The sequence below is a fragment of the Giraffa tippelskirchi genome, chromosome 1, assembly GCF_054371585.1.
Source record: "Giraffa tippelskirchi isolate mGirTip1 chromosome 1, T2T-mGirTip1v1.2.pri, whole genome shotgun sequence".
Taxonomy (NCBI): Eukaryota; Metazoa; Chordata; class Mammalia; order Artiodactyla; family Giraffidae; genus Giraffa; species Giraffa tippelskirchi.
Window position 1 is genome coordinate 214027157 of NC_137275.1, and position 22672 is coordinate 214049828.

Genomic DNA, 22672 nt, shown 5'->3' on the forward strand with positions numbered 1-22672 from the left:
ACTCCAGGATGCTAACTAGAACCCAGGCCATTTCTCTCTTTCTGCACAGTCAGGCACCCTTAGCAAACTCTTGTCCCTGTGGATACAAGATGATAACTCCACCTATAGCATCATATTCCCTATGGTGGGCAGAGTAATGGACCCTCAAAGATGTCTACATCATAACCCCTAGAACCTGTAATTATGTTAGATTACATGGCAAAGGGGAGTTAAGGTTACAGATGGAATTAAGGTATCTAAACATCTGACTTTAACAGAGAGATTACGCTGGATTATCTGCATTGGCCCAGTCTAATCATAAGGATCCTAAAAGTGGAAGAGGAGGCAGAAGAAGAGAGTCAGAGGGAGATGTGACTGGGGAAGAACAGTCAGAGAGCTTACAACACTGCTGAGGGCTTCCCTGGTGGCTCAGTGGTAAAGAATCTGCCTGCCAATGCAGGAGCTGCGGGTTCAATGGGACAGGAAGATTCCCTGGAGAAGGAAATGGAAACAGCTCCAGTATTCTTGCCTGGAGAATCTCATGGATAGAGGAGCCTGGAGGGCTACAGTCCATGGGGTCGCAAAAGAGTTAGACATGACTTGATGACTGAACAACAACAGCATCGTTGACTTTGACAGTGGAGGAAGGGGCCATGCGGTAAGGACTGTGGGTGGCCTCAGGGAGCTGGCAAAAGCAAGGAAGTACTTCTTCCCTAAAGCATCCAGAAAGGAGCATAACTCTGCCACCCCGTGATTGTAGCCTGGTGACACCCATGTCAAACTTCTGACGCACAGAAATGTAATATAGTAAGTTGATATTTTGTAAGCTACTAAATCTGTGTCATTTGTTACAGCAGCAATTGGAAGCTAGTACATCCCTCTAGCGCCGGGTCTCTGTACTGGGCAGAAAGAAGGGAAAGGCCAAGTGCCGCTTAAATCAACTCTCCCCCTTTTAAGGAGCTTTCCCAGAAGTCTTGCCCAAAATGTTTACATACATCTCACTGGCCGCCTTTCAATGCAAAGAAAGCTGGGATGTGTAAATTTTCAGCTGGGTGCATTGCCAACCATCCCCCATAAAATAAGGATTCTGTTAGCATGGGAGAAGGGGAGAATAGATCTGGGACAGGGAACTTGGAGTCCCTCCACATTCCCCAGCGGAACTGACAATTTTCCAAGTCGTTATTCTTTCCTCCAGCTCTTTTTGGTCTCTTTTGCAATTTATGTGTTTACTTGACTGTTCTCATTACTTAACTAAGAGGTCCTCTGACCAGACACTATGGCTGATTCAGCTTTCTGTCGCTGATATTCAGTGCGGTGCCTGCTAGAAAGTAGGTGCTTGCATTAAGTTGGACAAATGGATGTATAAATAGATTTTGAATGAGAGAATGATCGATGCACTTCATAGCGCCATAGGTCCTTTGTATTTTCTCGTGACAAAGGTCTATGGGGGTTAGGTTAGATTTTATAAGACCATTTGGCCAGGATCACAACCTCATCTCCGGTAAATTGAACCTGCACAGCTGCAGTGTGTTACATTTCTTTACTGTCTATAACAGTCTGCTTCTTCCTCCAGAGAAACTAAGCAAGCTGGTCAAAGGCTGTAATGTATACCTGTCTCAGCCTATAAAGAGCCTCAGTTAACCTTGAGTGTAAATTATACTTCCTGCCTGTTCTTTATTTTTAGCTGGGCAGTATCTCTTCCTCCTGGGAAGTCTGCATTAGATTTCGGTCATGAAGCTAGAAAACACTGGCATTTCTAAGCCAACTGGAATGACTCTTATTAACCCCACGACACTTGGTTTCTTGGGAAGCTCCTCAGGCTTGTGACTCGGGCTTTCCATGGAAAGATGGCAGTCTGGGCTTTCCAGTGCCCGCACGTGCATTGGTAGAGAAATCTGCTGTTTGGATCTGACTCATTTAGACATATACAAACTGTAGGTTTCCTGAGTTCATTCCCTTTGGATGAAACTCAATTGTCGTTATCTTGAAAGCCTAGTTTTGTTGCTTTTTTTTCCACCCTCCCCTCCTCCCGCCCCATGTTCCTTCTCAGTTACGCTGTATCACGACCCAAATCTTTAGCACTTGAGCTATATAGCCAAGAGCCTTGAAACCAATAGGGCCTGGGTGGTAGAGGTGATCAGGCCAGTCAGTGGGCATCACATCACAGAGAATTCTTAATCACTTGAGGCTGCTTCATTGGGAGTAGTGAGTTACTTAGAGTCAACCTTTTTGTTTTAAGTCGGAAATTTTTAACCTAATTTTATTACAGAATCCCTTGTAGTGCCTGACTCTGAGTGCAGCTGGACAAGTTCCGTCAGTGTTGGTGGAACTGAGTGCCAGTTGATGCTGTATTTAGTTTAACACCCTGCTGGACCCAGGAGAAGCTGGGACCTCAGCTCCTTTTTGGTGCCACAGCCCCTGAAGGGCAGCCTTCTCAGTGCTAGGCCAGAGGTGGCATTTTTTAAATGTGATTTATTGTTTTTATTTTGCCTAGATACAGAATATCTGATTTTTTTAATTATATTAAAAATATTGAAAATTATAAAGAAGAAAATTAAAAATACTCGGTATCTCGTTACCCAAAAATAATCACCACTGGTATTTTCCTATTTTCTCAATTTTAAAGTTCGTGAAGGGGTGCCCTGTATTCTTCTTGTTTTCTCTGAGGATTGGGGGGAAATGGGGGAGAGGGTAGTTTATAGTTCTTCTAATCTTTTAGCTTCAGGTATTATTAGGATATATGCGCACACACACACACATATATTTGTGTGCATGTGTGCACGCTATGTCATTTCAGTTGTGTCTGACTCTTTGTGATGCTATGGATGGTAGCCCACCAGGCTCCTCTGTCAATGGGATTCTTCAGGCAAAAATACTGGAGTGGGTTTGCCATGCTCTTCTCCAAGGGATCTTCCCCATCCAGGGATTGAACCCTCATCTCCTACATCTACCTGCATTGACAAGCAGGTTCTTTACCACTAGTGCCACCTGGGAAGCCCACACATATTTATATAGATGGAATATATATTATTGGAATATATATCATTAAGAGGTATAATAATATATATAATACGTATATAATATGTATATATAAAACATATACATATTTGAGCTGTGTCAGTTAGCTGTTGGCCAAAATAGTGCTCTGTGACAAACTACTCTCAAGCTCAGTGCTTTAAAACAAAAATGATATGTTCTCGCTCACTCTTCTGTGAGGAGAACACTGGGTGTTTGCTAATCTGGGCTGGGCTTAGCCTAGTGACTCTAATGGAAGGTGCAGATGTGACTGGCCATGGCTTCTGACTCTGGGTTGAGCTCCTGTCTATTCCCTATGTGTTCCTTCAGGGTCTCAGGCTGAAGGAACAGCAGCTGCCCAGAGAAGCTGTTCTTTTGGAGCTGGAAGAGGCTCAAGAGGACGAGCCCAGTTGGGCAGATACATTCCAAGCCTCTGCATGTGTCATGTCTGCTAACATCACATTGGCCAATGCAGGTCACATGGCTGCACCCAAAGTCAAGAGCAGGGGAGTATATCCCACCTCCCATGAGAACAAAACAAATCACGTGGCCAAGACCAGTATCAGTGGTCAGGGACATATATGTTTTTCCCGTGAAGGGGAAGGGAGGGAATTTGAGAATAATAGAATCAACCCACCTTCTAGATATCTGCTGAGGTATTCAGTTTTTTTGAGATTCAATTGAAATCTGCTCACAACTCACCTGGCCTGGAAACCTCTAGCCTGGAGCTCCCCTACCCATTGAATTGATTCCATTTTAGGTCACTTGAGTTGTCCCTATTCCATGCTCCTATTCCTTTCCTTGTTTCCTCCCAAAGTAATTGACACAGATGTATATATCAATAAAAGATGTAATAAACATTTGGAACAGCAAAGGTTTATATCTCTGTTTATCTATCGATGCTGCTTGGCCCTCTCCTCTAGGTTGTTTGCCTCTCAGCCCACACACAGCCTCTCAAGTCAAAGCTTGCTGAAGAATTCACCTTGGTCTCAGAAACCTGAAGATCTCCTCTTGGCTGAGCTATATGACTTTTTGCAACTTGATTCATCTTTTATCAATCATTCAACATACTTGTATTGACTATTCGTGCCTTTCTCATGTTGAATTTATACTCTATTAATGGAAATTAATAATTTATATATACTCTGATGCAGGGTTTAGAGTTACTAAACCTTGGCCCTATTGGTTTTAGGGGGGCAAATCATTCTATATTGTGGGGGGTGTTCTGTGTAGTATGTTTATAAACTGGTACCCTCTAAATGCCAGTAGCACCAACTCCACTTTGCTTGAGTAATGGACAACCATAATATCTCCAGACATCTCCAACTATGCCCTAAGCGACAGAAGCACCTTGGTTGAAAACCAATGCTCTAACATATAGTAGACTTGATAAGACCACTGATAATGTTATTTCCTGATGGTGAATCTATGAAAGCCTCATGAAGTGGGTGGTATCTGAGCTAAGATTTCAGGAGTGGCTAGGGTTTGGAGATGAATTTTCTGGAGGAGGGCAAATCAGTGGTCACAGATGGGCAAATAAGGAGTAGCTCTGTTCAACCAAAGCATAAAGTGAAATGGGCACGTTGTTAAGAGTAGAGGCTCTTATAGGTACTAGAGCTCTTATAGGCTAGATGCTGTAGGGCCATCTTAGTCATGAAAAGAACTGCCACTTTTACTGTGAGGGAAGCAGTCGGTATATCTGAAGCTGTATTAATCTGGAGGGAGTACAGTTACAGCATTTATCTTTATGTTCAGTCACTCAGTTGTGTCTGACTCTTGCCACCCCAAGGACTGTAGCCCACCAGGCTCCTCTGTCCATGGGATTTCCCAGCAAGAATACTGGAGTGGGTTGCCATTTCCTTCTCCAGGGGATCTTCCCAACCCAGGGATCGAACCGTGTCTCCTGCACTGCAGGTGGATTCTTTACTGCTGAGCCACCTGCGAAGCCCTGTTTGGGTTTCTTCATAGCCCAAAGTAATTGCTACAAAGTATCATCCATCCAGAGGTTATTTTTCTGATGCCTAAGAAGGAAACAGAAAAGGCCTCTGAGAGGCACAGGGCACCCTGGAATAATTCCATGCCTGGATCTTGGTATTCCGTGTGTTAGTCACTCAGTCGTGTTCGACTCTTTACAAACCCATGGGCTATAACCCACCAGACCCCTCTGTCCATGGAATTCTCCAGGCAAGAATGCTGGAGTGGGTTGCCATTCCCTTCTCTAGGGGATCTCCCTGACCTAGGGATTGAATCCGGTCTCCTGCATTGCAGGCAGATTCTGTACCGTCTGAGCCTTACTCTTCCGAAGATCTCACTCTGAACTCTTTAGGTTAGGTCTCAGTTTAACAGACCTGGGTAGCCGGTTCCCAGCAGCAGATTACAAGACAGAAGAGGAAAGGGGGAGGGAAAGGACATACACACACTCTGCAGCGAAGCTTCCAACGTGACAGAGGGGGAAGTGAGCAGAAGCAGAGTTGAATGAATGAATGAATAAATTCAGACCAAATGATTTGGAAGCATCGTAGTGTGGAGTCCTGTAGGTAGGGGAACACCCATCCCTTCATAACACAAAAACATTGGTACATTACAGTACCGCCCTACTTAAGTCAACATACTCAGTGTCTAACAAGGCAGGGCATATGTGGAGTGCTGTAGTGAAGTACCGTGTGACCCGAGTTTGGCACAATGGTGAGGAGCAAGGCCTAGAGTTATACTTCCTGGCTTAAACCCTAGCTTCAACGCTCTGTACCAGTAAACTAACTCCTTAGCCCTGCCTTGCCTTAATGAGTTCGTCTATAAAATGGGAATTCCCTGCTCATAGGGTCATAAGGAAGGTTAACCGCAACAATCCACGTGAATTCTTAGCTTAGCTCTTGGCACAGATTTAGTGCTCAAGAAAAGTTAAATGGTTATTACAATCATTTCATTGAAAAAATAAAGCTGGCAAGACCTCCCTCACAACTTCAATGTAGCTACTCTTCTGGAATATTCCCAGAGTCTCCTGGCTGTGCTGAAGTTTCCTTTTCAGAAAATATATAGGTTTTGTAAAAACTGAGGAAAGTTCCAGAAGAGTAGGGGCAGTTGTATCAGTCCCTTTCATCTCCTTTCTTCTTGGCAGGAGAAGTCAGGCCACTGAGGAAGGTGACAGCAGGTTCATTAGCCACCAGCCATGTCGTGGCAACATATTTCCTTTGAGCAAGACTGGCTCTTCACCCTTTGGCATGCCTGAAGGAAGAGCAGTTAGTACGCGATAGCAGAATATGAAGCTATTTTCCTTCAGATAGTATGTCTTAACCTATGAAAAATGGTTGTTGTTGTTTAGTTGCTGAGTCGTGTCCAACTCTTCTGCAACTCCATGGACTGTAGCCCACCAGGCTCCTCTGTCCATGGAATTTTCCAGTCAAGAATACTGGAGTGGGTTGCCGTTTCCTTCTCCAGGGGATCTTCCCCAACCAGGGAATGAATCCAAGTCTCCTGCATTGGCAGGCAGATTCTTTACCACTGAACCACCTGGGAAGCCATGAAAAATATCTACCTCCAAATTAAGAATGCATAGGAGAAGAGAGTTGAAAGGAAGGCACCAAAGCATATTGGAAAGTGGTGGCAATGACTGGGTGGCAGCAACTCTGAGCTGTTTCCCTTTGACCAATGTCTGCTCAGTGGCAAAGGTGGCAACATGGGATGCTCTCTCTGTAAGGCAAAGCCTGGCTGGGTACCACACCATCATGTAAAACGGAGACCACCAGGAAGTCACCCAATAGGAAGAAGCTGCTCTGTGGCCAGAAGATAAAGTAACCTGTCTTCTGTTTGTGTGTTTTCCAGGCTGGAGCAGGAAATACAAGCCCTGGAAAGTGAAGAGTCCCAGATATCTGCCAAAGAGCAAATCATCCTAGAGAAGCTAAAGGAGACAGAAAAATCCTTCAAGGACTTTCAAAAGGTGAAGAAAGCTCACATCATTTCTCTCAGTTATACCCCTGGGGAAGCAGGTGCACCACGACAGTGCCAGTTGGAGAAAAGGCCAGTTGGTGTGAACAAGAAGCCTGGACCACACACCCTGCAACGAGGGGTAGACACTTGAGGACCAGAGCCATCTCTGAAGCTGAGAGTGGCGAATTGGTCTAAAAACCAATTCTTATGGAGCCGATTAAACAGACTCCCTGTGGCCCACCAATCTCAGCCGACAGTCCCCCCCCTTAAGTCTTTCTTTTATAAAAAGGCCAGGGGCAAAACCGTATCAAATGGGCATGAATTCCAAAAAAGAATGTGTCAGTAAAACATGAAATTTTACCACACAGGCATGCCTCAGAGACATGGCGGGTTTGGTTCCAAACCACTGAAATTAACTGAATATTGCAATAGAGTGAGTCATATGAATTTTTTAGTTTCCCACTGCATATAAAAGTAATGTTTACACTATATCGTTAGTCTATTAAGTATGCAATAGCCTTATGTCTAAAAAACAATGTACATACCATAATTAAAAATAATACTGTTGGAACAATGGTGCTGACAGATTGGCTTAACTGGGGGTTGTCAAATACCTTCCATTTGTAAAAAAAAAAAAAAAAATAGGCACAATAAAATGAGGTGTGCCTATCTATGAAAACACACAGGGCTGTGTAGCAAAGAGAGAATCCATAATGCCAGCAGGTTCTGAATAACTCAGGGACCCCCCCTCCCCTATTTTACAACTCCTGTTTCCTCAGGTACCCAGCAGTGATAGGGAAGCAGTCTAAACACATTCATTACAGGATGGGATTTTCTGTTATCACTTCTCCAGCACAACCAAGGGTATTTGCCGGATAATTGAAATAAATGCCTACTGGGAGAAATTTGGGGTAAATAAGGTGCGAAGGGTAAACCTTTTCCTTAAATTTTGGGATCCCAAACAAATTTCCCAGAAGGAAAGAGAGCATGGGGTTTGCCCACCATGGTCAAGTTCTGCGGGAGAAAGACGGGCTGAATGAGTGAAGGGTCATCTCCCCACATGTATAGTGACTCCCTGCCCTGCTTTTGTCTCCACAGAGCTTCTCCAGTGCGGATGGAGGTAAGTGTAAGCGCTCTCTCCCTATCTGTACCTGAATGTTCTCATCTGTCAGCTTAGTGGGTCTCATGAACACAGGCTCCCTGGGAGATAGGCTGTGTTGGTTTGGAAAGGCATCAGAAAGAAGGAGAGCGCTGTTTGCGAATGCTTGGGGGGGCCATGCCCCCATCTCCTCTGCCTCTCCTCTTCAAGGATTACTTCTCAGCGAACTCTTCCTAGTCTTACACAGCTGGCCCAGCTCTTCTTCTTCCCATTTGGTCTCCAAGGTTCACTGCTTGGATCTCTCTTGAAATATACTCATCCCAGAGCACCAGCCTCAGGACCAGTTCCCTGGCAGGGTTGAGCCCCCTGGAACTGGTGGTTAGGTCTCCAGGTAACAATACACATCAGGAGCCCATCATCTGATATTTAGGAAACCTTCCTAAGGCCTCTGGTTTTACTTTGAATCAGAAAACCTCAGTTTCTCCAGCCTCCCTGGGAACCAGGGCTTCACAAAACTTCTCTCCCTGTGGGGCATGGTTGGCTGGGGGCACATGAAGGTTAGGAGCAGGTCCCTGAGTTCCTGACCCCATCCTGGCTAGAGTGGGCCTTCCCCTGCTCTCTCTCCCCTTCTTTGCCCCCTGCTTTCCTGCTCTCCTTCGCTGGGGCCTTGGGATGAATTTGAGGTTGTGTGCCTCTCAGCCTTTACCTTGCTCCTCTAACTTTAGCTACAAACTCATGAAAACCACTTGATTTCCACTTTCCACTCTGACCCTTAGCTCAATCTGTCCAAAAATGCCAGATCTTGTCAGAAGGAACAGACATTGCCTGCTCTCTTTCAGCCTCTAAACCAGGAAGATGATGCAGGAGGTAGAATAAGCGTTGGCATCAGTATTTTCCCAATGTCTTTTGGAAATGTATGGTTAAAGATTTTAAAATGCAGAGATGGATAAGGCATTTTTCTTATAATGTCTAGCAAAGATCCTTGCAATAAGGATAATTCTAACTTCAGAAAACAAACAAGAAAAAATGGTGGTTTGTTCGGGTTCCCCCCACCCAACAAATGAAAGGCAGGGGATCTGAATTTTGGCCCCTTGGGTGATCTTTGGGAAGATATTAAATTCATGATCCCAGTGCATATGCTCAGAGACAAGTCCAGGTCAAGCCCACAGCAACTCTAGGAAGAGGACCTATGATAGTTCTACAACTTTCTCTAGGGTATGGCCAAGTCAGGACACTTGTTCTGTGCTTTGGGGGTGGAGTATAGACTGAGGAGGTGGCCTTGCCTGTTTTTGGGAGTTGGAGGTGGCAGCATGGGAAAGATAGTGGAGTTCCCTTGTGCTAGGGCTACCCTGAGGTCATGTATGTGATTAGCAGTAACACAGTAAGTATCAGACATGGACTCACAGACACCCACATACTGGAGGCGTGCACATCAACCTCTTATGCTTTCACTTCTTTTTTTTCTCTTCCCTTCTCAAACCAGGACCTTTCCTAGGCTTCTCTTTCTAATTCGGGAAGGGATGGAACCTGCATATTGTGTCCCAGGGAAGACTTTTTGGGTCATGGAGACCCATGTAGTATGTGACTCATTAACAAGCATCCATGAAGCCATGTCATAAACTCTCAGCACTCTCTTTTTCATTTTCACCCTGAAATTCTCTCATTTCCTCCTGCTCCATGTACTTCCCACTATTTTCATCTGTTCACCTAAGTAGTTCATGGAGGTGGTAAGAAATCCAATCATGACTTTGAAAGGAGTCTGCAGAGAAAAACAGCCCTGGTGATTTTATCCTCCATTGCTTTTTACAGGATGAGTGAACTCAGGCTTAAGAGGATGCAAAAGTCTCAGGGGTCTCAAGAAATGGCCAGGGAAAAGTTTCCATGATCTTCCTTATTGCCCTGGATGGTGATATTTCCATGTCTGATTATAACTAAGCCTGGGGAGACCTTTCCATTACACCACATCTATTAGCAAAGAAAGCAGTTTGAAGGAGGGAACACATCCTTCCAAGAACGTGGTCAGTGTTTATAGGTCACTCTGTGGGTAAAAACCCTTCACGAAGCACAACCAGTTTAGGAACTTTGGGCTGTCTGATTATTTCCTCTTCCTTTGACTTCAAAGTTACCAAGACCTTCTTAGAATCAACCAGTTGGTACTAAGACCTAACAAAAAATGATTGTAGAATAATAATGCCTTAGGACGAATACCCAAGTTCTGAAGCACGATGATTACAGAATCCAAGTCCAGCTGAACTTATGTAACTGTACAAGACACGGCAGAGGTCAACAAAAACGTCACCAGTGTGAGTTGCCAAGGAGTTGGCTGCTAGTGTGTGCTTGTGTAATGACCCCTCTTCAGGTGCCCTGTGCATGTCCCCCTGTGCTTTTCAGAGGAAATAAAGATACTAGACTACTGGGTCACCAGTGGTTTTTGATTACATGGTAGCCTTGGCAATCAAGAGCAATGTGTTTTAATCGTGAGTAGAATTTCTTGGCCATGCACTTCATGATCCCCCCTCACTTCCTCCCTACCCCACATACGTACTTGTTATATGGCAGAGTCAAAATTGACTGGGTGGGTTGTTTTTACTGCCCTAAATAGGCACAGTGTTTTGTGTAAGTATAAATTTCACGTAGTATGTACCTAGAACTACCTCTGTTTTTGACCCACTGGGGAGCTGGCGTGAAACCCTTGGCCAGAACTGGTAAAGGAAAATATCTGTCCTGGGCCTGTCTTGTCCTTGCTGTTTGAGACTTTGTAGATTTCCACCCCATCCCAGTCTGGGGCAGCCTGGAAACTTTCCTGCATCAAAACCCTCATACCAACTGGTGGGACATAGTGTGTCTTCAGTTGCCCAGAAGTCATGATTTTAGGGGAGTTTTCATCAGTTTTGTTTCTAACTTTGGCTGTTTATGTTCTTCATACGGTGATGACTTTAGCAGTGCTGGGTAATGAGAAGGGCTCACCTTTCCTCTTTGTTCTGTAACTGACTGTTACCTCCTCGCACAGAGGGAGGAGGAAGCACACTAGACCACTCAGACTTTGTCAGGGCAGCTAACTGACTGAGGCCACGTGAAGGAGTTCTCTCCAAGGAAGCTTTGGGGGTGTTGGTCTATCAGACCCCTCGGGGCTGCAGAACCTCAGGAATTACTACTTAATGACATATTGAGGAGCTGCCCTATCCTCTTCCTTGGGTCCCACCCCCTGCCACCTTTTATCAGGAGCAGAAACCATGGAGCCCCAGCCCCATAAGAGCTGTAGTCCGTGAGCCCAGCCTGTAGCCAGTGACCACTGGGCAAAGGTAACTCCGTCGCCTGCTCCCTTCTGTCGGGGAGCTGCCTCCTGGGGGAGGCTGAAATGTAAGCAGCAGGAATCATGTACAGAATTCCCTGCCTGCGGGTGGCTTTTACTTCTGGCTGCTAAAACTTTCAGTATGCAGAAATGTCCTAGAAATTCTACGTGTAGCAGAAAAGGCACCAGACACGTGTGACCAGCCTGCAAAGTCTTACCTGGTCTTAATGGCTTGAGAGATTCAAATGCATCTCATTTGAACACAGGCAGTCAGACTTACCGGGATTGCCCTTCCACAGATTTCTGGAAATCCTCAGGGAAACTCAGAAGTTGTGCACATCTGCTCTGGTCTTCTCTTATCTCCTAAACTGTATTACTCTGCCTTCCCCTGGACCACTGTCTCCCCCTACCCCCTCAGGCCGTGCTTACCTCAACTGCTGCTCTCTTTGGTCCTGCTTTGTGTGGCTTAGGGTCCTGACCCTTCCCACAACTCTCCAGAGTGAGCGCAGAGTCTGCCAACTAACTTAAGGAACACTGGCAGAGCAGTTCAACATGGAGAATAAAGGGCAACTTCAGACATGTGACCAGACGCTGAGGCCCTGGCTCCAATTCAGGCCATTTCAGAGGGTCTCTGTAGGCTGCTCCCTGGCTGTTTTCCAGCCCAGCATCATCTCAAAGGCCCACCTTCCTCCCCTGCAGTGAAGGGCCTTCAGCTATGTCTGCCTGACCCAGAGCCCACCTCTAGCACACACGAGGTCAGCTATGTCTGCCTGACCCAGGGCCCACCTCCAGCACACATGAGGGCGAGGCCCCGGGGAGAAGCAGTAACCTGAGCCTCGCTCCAACCCAGGGCCTGCCTGCCAACGCCTGACTTCCGGTTCTGTCTCCCCAAAGGGTTGATACAGACAAACCCATTCTCTTAGAGAAGCTCCACCCCATCCGTTCCCTTTGCCCTAAGAACATGGTGGCCCAGTGTCACTACATCCTTGGTTATTTGGCTGCATGTGAGTCCGCAGTGGCCTCGTCGGTACAGAACTTAACTAATCCTGATTTGGAGTCTGTTCACAGCCCTCTCCCGCATGAAATTTAAAAAAGAAAACAGAAACCTGCCAGAATTAAGTCAGCATCAGTGGGGATACAGAGGAAGGGATGGATGTGGGAAGGCTGGGGGACTGACTGGATCCCAGGAGAGGGAGGTAGGGGCGCCGCCCGGGATCCTGGGTCAATTGTGGTGCCAGTGAGCTGAGATACACTGTACGGGAGAAGCAGCAGATGAGCAGAGATGAGAGTTCCATTTTGGACATGTTGAGCTTAAAGTGATTTGTGGGCTATAGAATGGAATATGTGGTAAGCAGTTAGACGTGATCATTGACCAGTGATCGATATTCCAAAATTCTGGGGTGTGTCCGTGGCACACGGAAGGAATCATATCACCTAGAACCCAGCTTTCTAGAATGTTCCTTCATTTTCCCCCTGCTCTCTGGGGCGTGCACAGATTCTTCCCTTGTTTCATCCCAGTGGTTTCCCCCTCTCCTCTAATACTTCGGCACACCTATTGACTTCCACGGCCTCCATCTCCTTAAATAAACTTTCAAGATATTTTCCCAAGCAGAGCCGGTCTCTCAATTCCTCACGGCCACATTTCTTGCAGCTGAGCTCATAGTGTTTCACTGGTGCTGTTATTTGGAATCTCAGGATTTTCTAGCTGGAACACCACACAGAAGGACTAAAATTGTGGGATAAATTCTGAAATTTTTTTTAATGCCTATTAGTCTTTGGAATGAATCAGACACATAAAGTGATATTTCCAGTTTAAGGAAAGATTCTCAAATCTATTTTCCAATTCTGTTTAAGACATGTCTTCCATGTTTCTAGTTTGAAGTCCCACACTTGGCCCAATCCCATTCTTTGGTGGCTCAGGCCAGTGTGAGAGTCCTGGGTTTGATCCCTGGGTTGGGTAGATCCCGTGGGGAGGGAAATGGCAACCCACTCCAGTATTCTTCCCTGGGAGAGCCCATGGACAGAGGAGCCTGGCAGGCTGCAGTCCATGAGATTGCAAAGAGTTGTACACGACAGAGCAACTGAGAACACACCCACATCAAGCTGATAGTGACTCTCACTAGTCCATCTCTCTCCCTCTTTTTTTTTGTCCCCTAAACACATTGTACTCTTAGAATCTAGAGCTTTCTGATGAACCCTTTAATACATAGAGCTGCTCTGGGGCTTGAGCTCTCTGGCTGGGATCTCTCCTACCTCAGCTACTCTACTGAATACCAGTCCCTGGGCAAATGCTGATCTTTGTTTACCCTGATCCTCTCTTGCAGTGGCCACCTCTGTGGTCCATTATGTAGGGCAGACAAGCTGCTGTCTCGGCAGTGAACCCGTCGTGCCTCTCAACACTGTGCCTAATTGTATTCCCTGTTCTCTGCTACCAGATGCAGTAAATCACATTTCCTCCCAGCTCCCCGACCTGCCAATCCTCTGTTCACGAACAGCAGAGCCGTCACCTGGGCAGGACAGAACCAGCAGAACAGCTGGTAAGTCCTGGGGAACTGTTTGGTTTTGATGCCGGGACTGACCGTGGGGCTTGCACTCCTCTGAGCTTTATCAATGAGGGATGCCCAAATATTCTTACATGGAGGGGGGGACCCTCTCCTCAGCACAGCTGCAGATGTAGAATTTACAGTGGCTACCCAGGGCAGGCACTGGTCCCTGAGGGGTTTCTGAGGGCCAAGGGGAGGGGGTATTGAGAAAATCATCGAGTGCTTTTCCTCCTGCTTCGGAGGAGTCTGTCTCGTGTTTGTGGTCTTTATATCAGTCCTCATTCTACAAGATCAAATGAGCTATGCCGGGAAGCTGGGGGGAAACTATTTTCAAAGCGTGTGAGAATGTTGCTGTAATCCTTTGGGAACTGAGCTGTTTGCACACTGTGAACATATAGATTCTCAAGTCTCCTCATTTCTGGAGTTATTTCTTACTTACTGTGGTATATTTGGAAAATAAAAGGAGCAATTTAATGAATGTATGCTTCTTGCTAATATTCCTCACACTTGTGGATTGTAGCGAGTAATACATTTGTGAGTGTAAAGCGTATGGACAGCTCTGCTTTGCTCTGTTCAATGTGAATGTGCCCCAGAAATCAGAACTGGACGCCGTGCTTAATAAATCACTATACCACTCCTTTTCGCTCTGTGCACAGTTGCACTGAGGGCAGGGGTTGGATGGAAAAATGAGCCGCCAGTGCTGTAGAGTTTGTGATAATGTAGGTGAACTGGAATTTGAGCATCAGATTTACGCTTTATATAATCCAGGTACATTTATGTTTAAAAGAAGTCATGGAAGGATACTTTTATAAGATAATCATGGACTAATAAGTCAGAGGAAATTCTTTATACTGTATTTTATGAAGCAAATAAGCGTTCCTTTTAATATAAAAGTAAAACAATTCCACAAGTATTGACATAAATGTCATGGACATTGGCAAAATATAAGTATCTCCTGGGGACTCTATAAATATCTTAGCATATTATTTTACAAACAGATTCACAGGGTTCTAGAGTTGGGGGGGTACTGTAAATGGTATCTGGTCAAACTCAAGCTAGGATCCCAGGATAGTTAAAAAACTTATAGCTACAGTCGTACTACAAAGGGACCATTGGCAGTGACTTAAGCTGCAGATTCTTTTAAATGCTCCAAGATGCACTTCTGAGATCAACTCTTCAAAAGGCACATACCTCCACGCTTGTTATTAGAGTGTTGGTAGTTCCCAGTAGTTGTGGGTAAACACCTTTCTAGCTCCTCTCCACATTTCTGCGACTCACAGGACATGCAATATGACCTAACTAATGGATCAGTTCATGAAGGCAGTAGAGCCAGTGTGGGGGGACTGAAAAGGATTTGAGCAGCATTGGCAAATCCTTCCCCTGGTAAACTTCAAGAAAGATACGTTGCTGGGATTGCACTTCTGTATGCATAGGAATACACATACTGTCACAAGCTAGCATCCTTCCTCTTGGAAGATACTGTGAAAACATAATGAATCAAATAGCAAATGTCTTTTTGCAAAAGTATTATGTGCTCAAAGTCTTCTAAAAAATAAGCTTACATGTACTTTTGTTTATCAGTTAAAAACCAATATGCATAAATGTATCTACTGTGGAGATATGCAGATGCAGAGGCTTGAAAGGAATTGCATTTGATGTGGTTAACTGCTTGGTCCAGGCTGGTTTTGAAATAGAGCATCCAGATTAATGATCAGTTATGGCTAGCAGTGACTGCACAGAACATGGATAGCATACAAATGAATGGCAGTCACCCCTGAAATTCTTTCTCTTAGATACCATCCATCTTGCTTTAGGAGTGTCCTTTTGAAAATTTGCACAATCTTAGGGCCATTTTAATAAATGTCACTGGTCATTACTCAGTATTATGACAAATATTCTGGTTGTCTGGAGTTTGGGAGGTTTTGGGTTCTGTATAAGTGGGAATTTATTTAGAATCTTTGCTTTGCAGAATCAGGAAGCATGTGTTCCAATTCCTTATTCAAACATAGAAGCCTGGGAACAGAGCCCTGCCAAGAGGCCTTCAAACCGCAGGCACACACCATGACCTGGGTCTCCCTACAGATGGCCCATTCTGTCTGTAATTGGCTCTGACAGCTGGGAAGTTCATCCTCAGATGGAGCTCTCATTAGTCTGCTGCTTTCATCTTTTACCTGTTTTTATGTATCCTTATCCTGCTCTCTGGAGCCCTTCAGAACAAACCTAAGTTCTGATTTCCATTTAAATATTTGAAAACAGCTATCACATCCTGTCTTTCCCAGACCTTCACTTTCCATCCGCTCAATGCCCACAGCCCCGGTCGGTTCATCTGGTCCTGAGATGGTAGGTTTCTTGGACACCCTTAGCCGTGCCTGTCCCTCCCCTGTGAACATGCCCTGCTTGGTCTCTGAAGGGCAAGACTCAGAGCTGCCCAGCACACTCCAAGCTGAGTGGTCACCCCACAGAGGCCACAGCCATGTGACTGCCTTGACGGCCCTCACGGCCTTCCAGCTTCAGGCTCTCAGGTGCAGCCTCCGAAGTGAGTGACATGCGCCGCCTCGGGGCCTCCTTCCCTCTGTCCGGTGGAGTCCTTGCTCCACACTCATTTCAGCGGCAGCGAGAAGTCAGTTCCCCACAACTGTGCACATACTGCCTGGCCTTCTCACATGCAGAAGAACCTACAAATTCCTTTCTTTCTAATCTTAAGAGGCAAAAATAAGGATGAGCTATGTGCCTCTCGGCCCTCGGTAGATTTTACATGACTGTTAAGTTTCTTCCTGCTAAATGTCCCTCAGGAGTGTCAGGGACCCCTGGGGTCACCGAGGAGTCTCTGGAAGGTGGGGAGGGAGTTGAGGTGAGGGGACTTGGTGTTCTGCCGCATTTCAAGCACAGCAGCTTCCCCGGCCTTGTGCGTCCGTATCATATTTCTGCATCAGGTTTCATTTGAATAAAGGGTTTAATCATTTTGAAAGGAGAAAACTCTCTTTGTTGTCAGGGTTTTTACAGCTTATGGTTGTGGCTCTGCACATCCTCACTTTTCCTCTTGGTTTTGTATCATCTCATATCTGAAAAGCAAACTGGCATTATTTATCATCATTTCACTGATAAAATTGTTGTACAGTTTGATAAAAAGTCAGAAGCCTGCGGCTCACCATTAGGGATCCTCCTGGCCCTGGGGAGTCCTTACCTGGCACCTGTGGGGCATGGCCCTTCAACCAGTGATAAGTTCCGGCTGTTGTTCTAACACTCATGGCACATGTTTCTCTCTTGTCTACATAAGGACAATAGGGACTTTGTGATGATCCAATATGCTTTATCTCTGTCATTTGTCTAATCTGTCTAGAGACCTTGAAGGAAAAAAAATTGAGATTAATGTGCCCAGCTTCTGCTATTTCAAAATTGACTCTAGAATTTAGCCAGCCATGATGTCCAGCTATTTATATATAGTTTATGGAATTCCTTCCTTCTCAGTTTTGAAAATTAGAACTTGGCATTTCTGCCTCCAGTGCCTTTCCTGGAATATAGAATCCTTGGGACAAATTCATTGAGGTGGGAACTGGGGCATAGGGCCCAAAGCACTGTGAGCGTTTATATCCCTGGGAGTTTTATTATCTTCCAATATTCCCTACTCACCTGGGTTTCAGTTACCTCTTAGCACTATTCTTTACGACACTTCTCAAGCTATAAACTGCCCTTCTTGACCAAAAAGACTGAAGCAAAGTCAGTATGAGAAAGTAGCTTTGGCTTTTGCTAGATGGCATCACCAACTCGATGGACATGAGTTTGAGTAAGCTCTGGATGTTCGTGATGAACAGGGAAGCCTGGCGTGCTGCAGTCTGTGGGGTCACAAAGAGTCGGACATGACTGAGCAACTGAACTTTGCTGTCCTTCAACATTATGCCCTTGCTGACTTATTTTTGTTAAAACCACAGTGTTTTGGGAAAACATTTGATTTGAAGAAATGTTTGATTACTGGGTTTTGAAGTTAGAGATTGCTCTCTGGGACAAGAGGAAGGATTCACTCTAAATGAATATCCTCATTTTCATCATATTTGACATAACAATGCTGATTTTATATTTCCCACTTCAAGAGGAGTGAACATAAATGAATATATATATAGTCTTATGCTCAAAGAGATGCATGTATGTATATTCATTCAATAAGACAAGCATATGTTGTTTTTCTTCCACATGGTACATTGCTAGCCACTTGATGTGTATTACGCAGGGAAAATCTCACTGCTGCATGGTGGTCCTGGTCTGATTGTCCATCGCCCTTCCTCCTCTTGGATTTCATACATCACTGACTCACAGGCTACATGGGCTGTTTGTGGCACCGTGGAATATCAAAGCTGGATACCATGTAACACACACACACACATACACACATACACACACATATATATGCATTAATATTTGTATAACTGAATCACTTCACTATACACCTGAAACTAACACAACATTGTAAATCAGCTATACTTCAATAAAAAAAAAAAAAAAAGCTACGTACCCTTCATTGTACAAATGGGGAAAATGAGGCCCCAAATTGATATATGACCTGGATAGGAATTCAGACTCACTTTCTCCCTTCCTGTGACACCTCCCATATGAGGACTGATGACGATGGGACATGATTTTTATACTTTACACATGGACCCACAACTTTATTCTTCCACCCACTGATCACAGTGAGTCAAGGGAAGTGAGCTGGGAGCAGCCTGGGTCAAGGAATTTAACAATGATCAAGAGTTCTGTCTTGTGTGCTCTTGGCTTGATTCTGAAATGGAATCTCACCAGTTTGTGTCGCTTTCCACTTACCTGTATCAGGTACTCTCTTGTTTCCTTTTCCCTGGGCCCCTTAGAGCCCTTGCAGCTGCTGTGTTTGTCCAGGCTGAAGGTGACAGGGAACAAGAGGGCGTAAAGAGCCAAGGCAGCAGGTTTGACCTGGAATCAAGCATTCTGTTCTCTTCACACCCTCTTTCTGGGCCCTGTGGTGTCCAAATATCTTTCCTGGAGGCCTTCCACTCTTGCTCATACTTGGGTCTTTTCAGAACCTAGAAACTAGGCTCATCAACCCCATTAGGGTATCTCTGCTTCTCCAAGATGGCCCTTCTATGGATAAAAGAGCCGTGGGGGAGAAAAACCAAGGAAACCAAACACAGAGCTCAAAGTCACAGTACCAATGATGTCATCCGCTTGTATCCCTTTGCAGAAACTGGCCCCTTTGGTTCTTATTCTTCATTAGCAAAATGGAGATACTACTTGCTCTCTCACTGGGTTGTTGGAAGGCAGAACAAACATGCTTGTATCCTCCAGTCTCACTGTCATCAGTGTGCAATACTTGGAAATCAATACTTATATCATTTTATAAAAACATACTTCCAGACTCCAGTCAATCCATCATTGGAACATCTACTGGATTCTTTTCTTTTTTCTCTGTTTCCTGGTTCTTCCTCAAATACTTTTCTTTATGTCCATGCAGCTCTTTCAAAATCTCTTTCAAGGGCTCTCCAGAAAGTTTCTTTCCCTGAGCAGTACGCTCCTCCTTTTTTTTTTCCCCCAATAAGGTGAACACAGATACCAAGCCCTTACGATCCTCATCATCATGTACCTATCGCATGGGGAAACTTGTGGGAAGAAAAGGGCAGATTAGAGAGTGTTCATTGTGGTTAGATATGAGGGCATGGTGTAAGGGAGAGGTCTTTGGCAGCAGTAAAAAGCAGAAGAGTTTTAAAACTTGTGTGCATGCCTCCTAAACAAAATGTAAATCTTATCTTCCTGCTGGTTCATATCCATCCTCGTTCATATTTGGGATATTATTGGCTGCGAGCTGAAGCAAAGTAGAAATATTTATTCACAAACAGCACATTTAAGAAAAATGCTCACACTTCCTTTGTGGTTTTCTGAATGTCTAGTAACATTCTTATATGTGTATCCATGAAGTCTAAATATTGTCTTAAGAGGGTAGATCTTTAAAGTTATCACCACTAAAACTGGCAATTATGTAAGGGGATGAAGGGGCCAGCTAACCTTATTTTGGTAATCATTTTGCAGTATATATGTATATCAAATCATCACACCATCTTAAGCTAACATATGTTATATGTCAATAATATCTCAATAAATCTCAAAAAAAAAACAAAAAATAAACAAAAATATTACCTTTGTGTAAGCTAGAGCTTCTCGAAGTATTTGCCTGAGTCGCCTTACTAAAGAGAAGAGAATGAAGGCAGACAAGGAATGTGAGACCAAACCTGACGAAATCTACTAAAAATCTGTGGTTTCTTTAAAGCCCTAGGTCTTATCTGGGGAAACAAATACATATGAATGTTGTCTTTTATGGCATAATCTATCTAAGCTTCTTTTATTATAAAAATGTCTTAAAGTATTCTACTCTCAATTCTAGAAATATTGAAAGAACAGTGTGTATCATATAAATATAAATATTAATCTGTAACACTAATGAATCCATGTCACTTGCGGTTCACACCCAGAGTTATCTCACATTTCACAAAATGTAGCATAGAATCGCAGGCAAAAAAGAAAACCGACTGAAAAGAAACTCTGTTCTTTTTTACCTATTTTTCCTGAAGGATGTTGAAAGGGATCCAATTCATATCTCCACCCAGAAGGACTTCTCACATTCCCTTTTCTTCCTTCTACAAGTAACTCTCCAAAGCACCATCCACTGCCACAGAATATCCCCTCCCTAGCCATCTTTCACACAGCTTTTACTGTCTCTTCCATTAAACTCCTCCATTCTCAGCTCTTTGTTGTATGGATCTGATTAACCATTCTAGCAAAGACCTTCTCCCCATTATCCCTCCTTTCAGTCCAGTCTCTGATTCTAGGAACAGGCAAGGACCAGCTGAGGTTGGGTATTAGGATGGTGGAGAAGGGAAAACTGAACCACAAATGATAGCATTCTCATTGGTGGGTAGAGAGAGGGAGGGATATCCCTAAAGATTCCTATGTTAATAATGTATATCCTATCAGATATGGATATAAAAGTAGAGATATTTTATTCCATACTCTGTATTGACTGCAGCCCAGTGTATCATATGGTTCACATATTCCTGGATGTTTAGGGTTTTATATCTATTAACTGACAATCATTATCGCTGCTGTTGCAGTTCAGTTGCAAAGTCATGTCTGCCTCTTTGCAGCCCCATGGACCTGTAGTCTGCCAGCCTCCTCTGTCCATCATTATTACATTCCTTATTTATAAACATGTCCCATGAGTGTGTTAATAGTGATAGGATGCAATATTTCATCCCCAAACTGTGCCTTTTAATATAAATGTAATATTTAAAGAACAGGTTTTTGGAGCCCATGCAAGATTTTAAATGCCTATTCTATTTGATAACACATTTTGTGGAAAATCAGGAAATAACAGACATAGTTCTCTTGATATCACCATCACTGTATGAGCTGATGTACCTTTTTGACAAATATTGGTTGGCTTCCCACTGTGTCACTTAAAGAAACTCAAGATCTTTGTGCTGAGCAAGTGAAACTTTCAAAACAGATGCAATGAAAATAAAGCATTGGAATTTGTTTCAAAATCTTCTTGGTTAAGTGTTAACCATGATCAGATTGTATTTTATAAGCAGAGGAAATACTGTTGTTATTTTTCACCCAGTACAAACATTAATCACTGTGTATACCTTTTCATCGGTGTCATATAAACTATTTGTCACTAGATTAAAACAACCAATTAGACTTTTCAATTAGTAGCATTTGTTTCACAGGTATGTTTAGCAGGTACCTTCTATGATAAAAGGCTCTAAGGTAGGTGTTTGGGATGGGGCGAATCACTGAAAGATGCCAGGCAAAAAGCTAGCCTTCCGGGATCCTAAAAATCTGTGGAGCTAGTAAAACATTCCCACAAATAATTATATTACTGTCCTGGGAACAGTGAGACCTCTGTTACGGCCTGAGTGCATGTGGAATGAGAGAGGCTGCAAGGCAAGACAAGACAAGAAAGGAAGGTTGCAGACAAATGCCAAGGGAATTATATGCCAAGCTAAGGAGTTTGGTGTTCACCCTCTGCAGACACAGGGGCTGATGGAGAGTTTGTAAGTAAGATAACTCTGTGGGCAGGGTGGAGCCTAGGCTAACAGAGGTCGGCTGGCTTTTACCATACAGGGCCAGATCATAAATATTTTAGACTTTGTGGACCATGTATGATCTCTGCTGGGTATTCTTGTTCTTTCCTTTTCTCTTTCTTAAATTCTTTCTTGCCTTTACTCGTAAGTTCTTTCTTTCTTCTTTTTCATAACAATTCTTTTTTCAAAAAAATTATTCTTAATTGAAGGATAATTGCTTTACAATATTGGTTTGATATCTGCCATACATCAACATGAACTCTTTTTTTTCTATTGTAAAAACCATTCTCCTGTCCTTTGGCCCTCTGGAAGTGAAATGACAGAAGTAGCAGATAGAAATCGGACACAGGCTATTGTGCAGAAGGTCTGGTCTAAGGCAGTGGTGATAGAGATAATGATGAGGAGATGCATGGGGATGGATCTGAAGTAGAATTAGTTTCAGCAGTTGTTTGACGATGGAGAATTAGGAAGAAAAGGGAAAATCAAGTATGATTCTGAGGCTTCTTGCTTGAGAGACTAGGTGTTACTTCTCACCAAGACTCTCCTTGTCCCACCAAGACTTTGCTCTCACCAAAACTCTGGGGAGTTTTGAGAGAAGATGGATTCAGTTTTGAAGCTACAGAGGTCGATGTATCTGTGGGTCATTCAGGGAAAGAGTGTCTAGGGACAGTTGCCTCCGTGGGTCTGAGGCCGAGTTTCCTCCCATCCAGAGCAT

At 44.2% G+C, this 22672-nt stretch overlaps 1 protein-coding gene across 26 annotated transcripts in view; it reads left to right on the forward strand.

Moving 5' to 3' along the window:
• The window catches only part of PALM2AKAP2 (PALM2 and AKAP2 fusion), a 473479-nt gene that overhangs the window by 234757 nt on the left and 216050 nt on the right, over nt 1-22672 (forward strand). For 15 of the 26 annotated variants that reach the window (XM_081526345.1, XM_081526305.1, XM_081526316.1 and 12 more), the window contains 3 exons: nt 6814-6928; nt 8017-8038; nt 13745-13846. In XM_081526345.1, the coding sequence (XP_081382471.1) occupies nt 6814-6928; nt 8017-8038; nt 13745-13846 (239 nt within the window). Of the gene's footprint in view, nt 1-6813; nt 6978-8016; nt 8039-13744; nt 13847-22672 lie in introns of all 26 variants that reach the window. The other 11 variants (XM_081526427.1, XM_081526353.1, XM_081526479.1 and 8 more) reach the window with 3 other exon arrangements.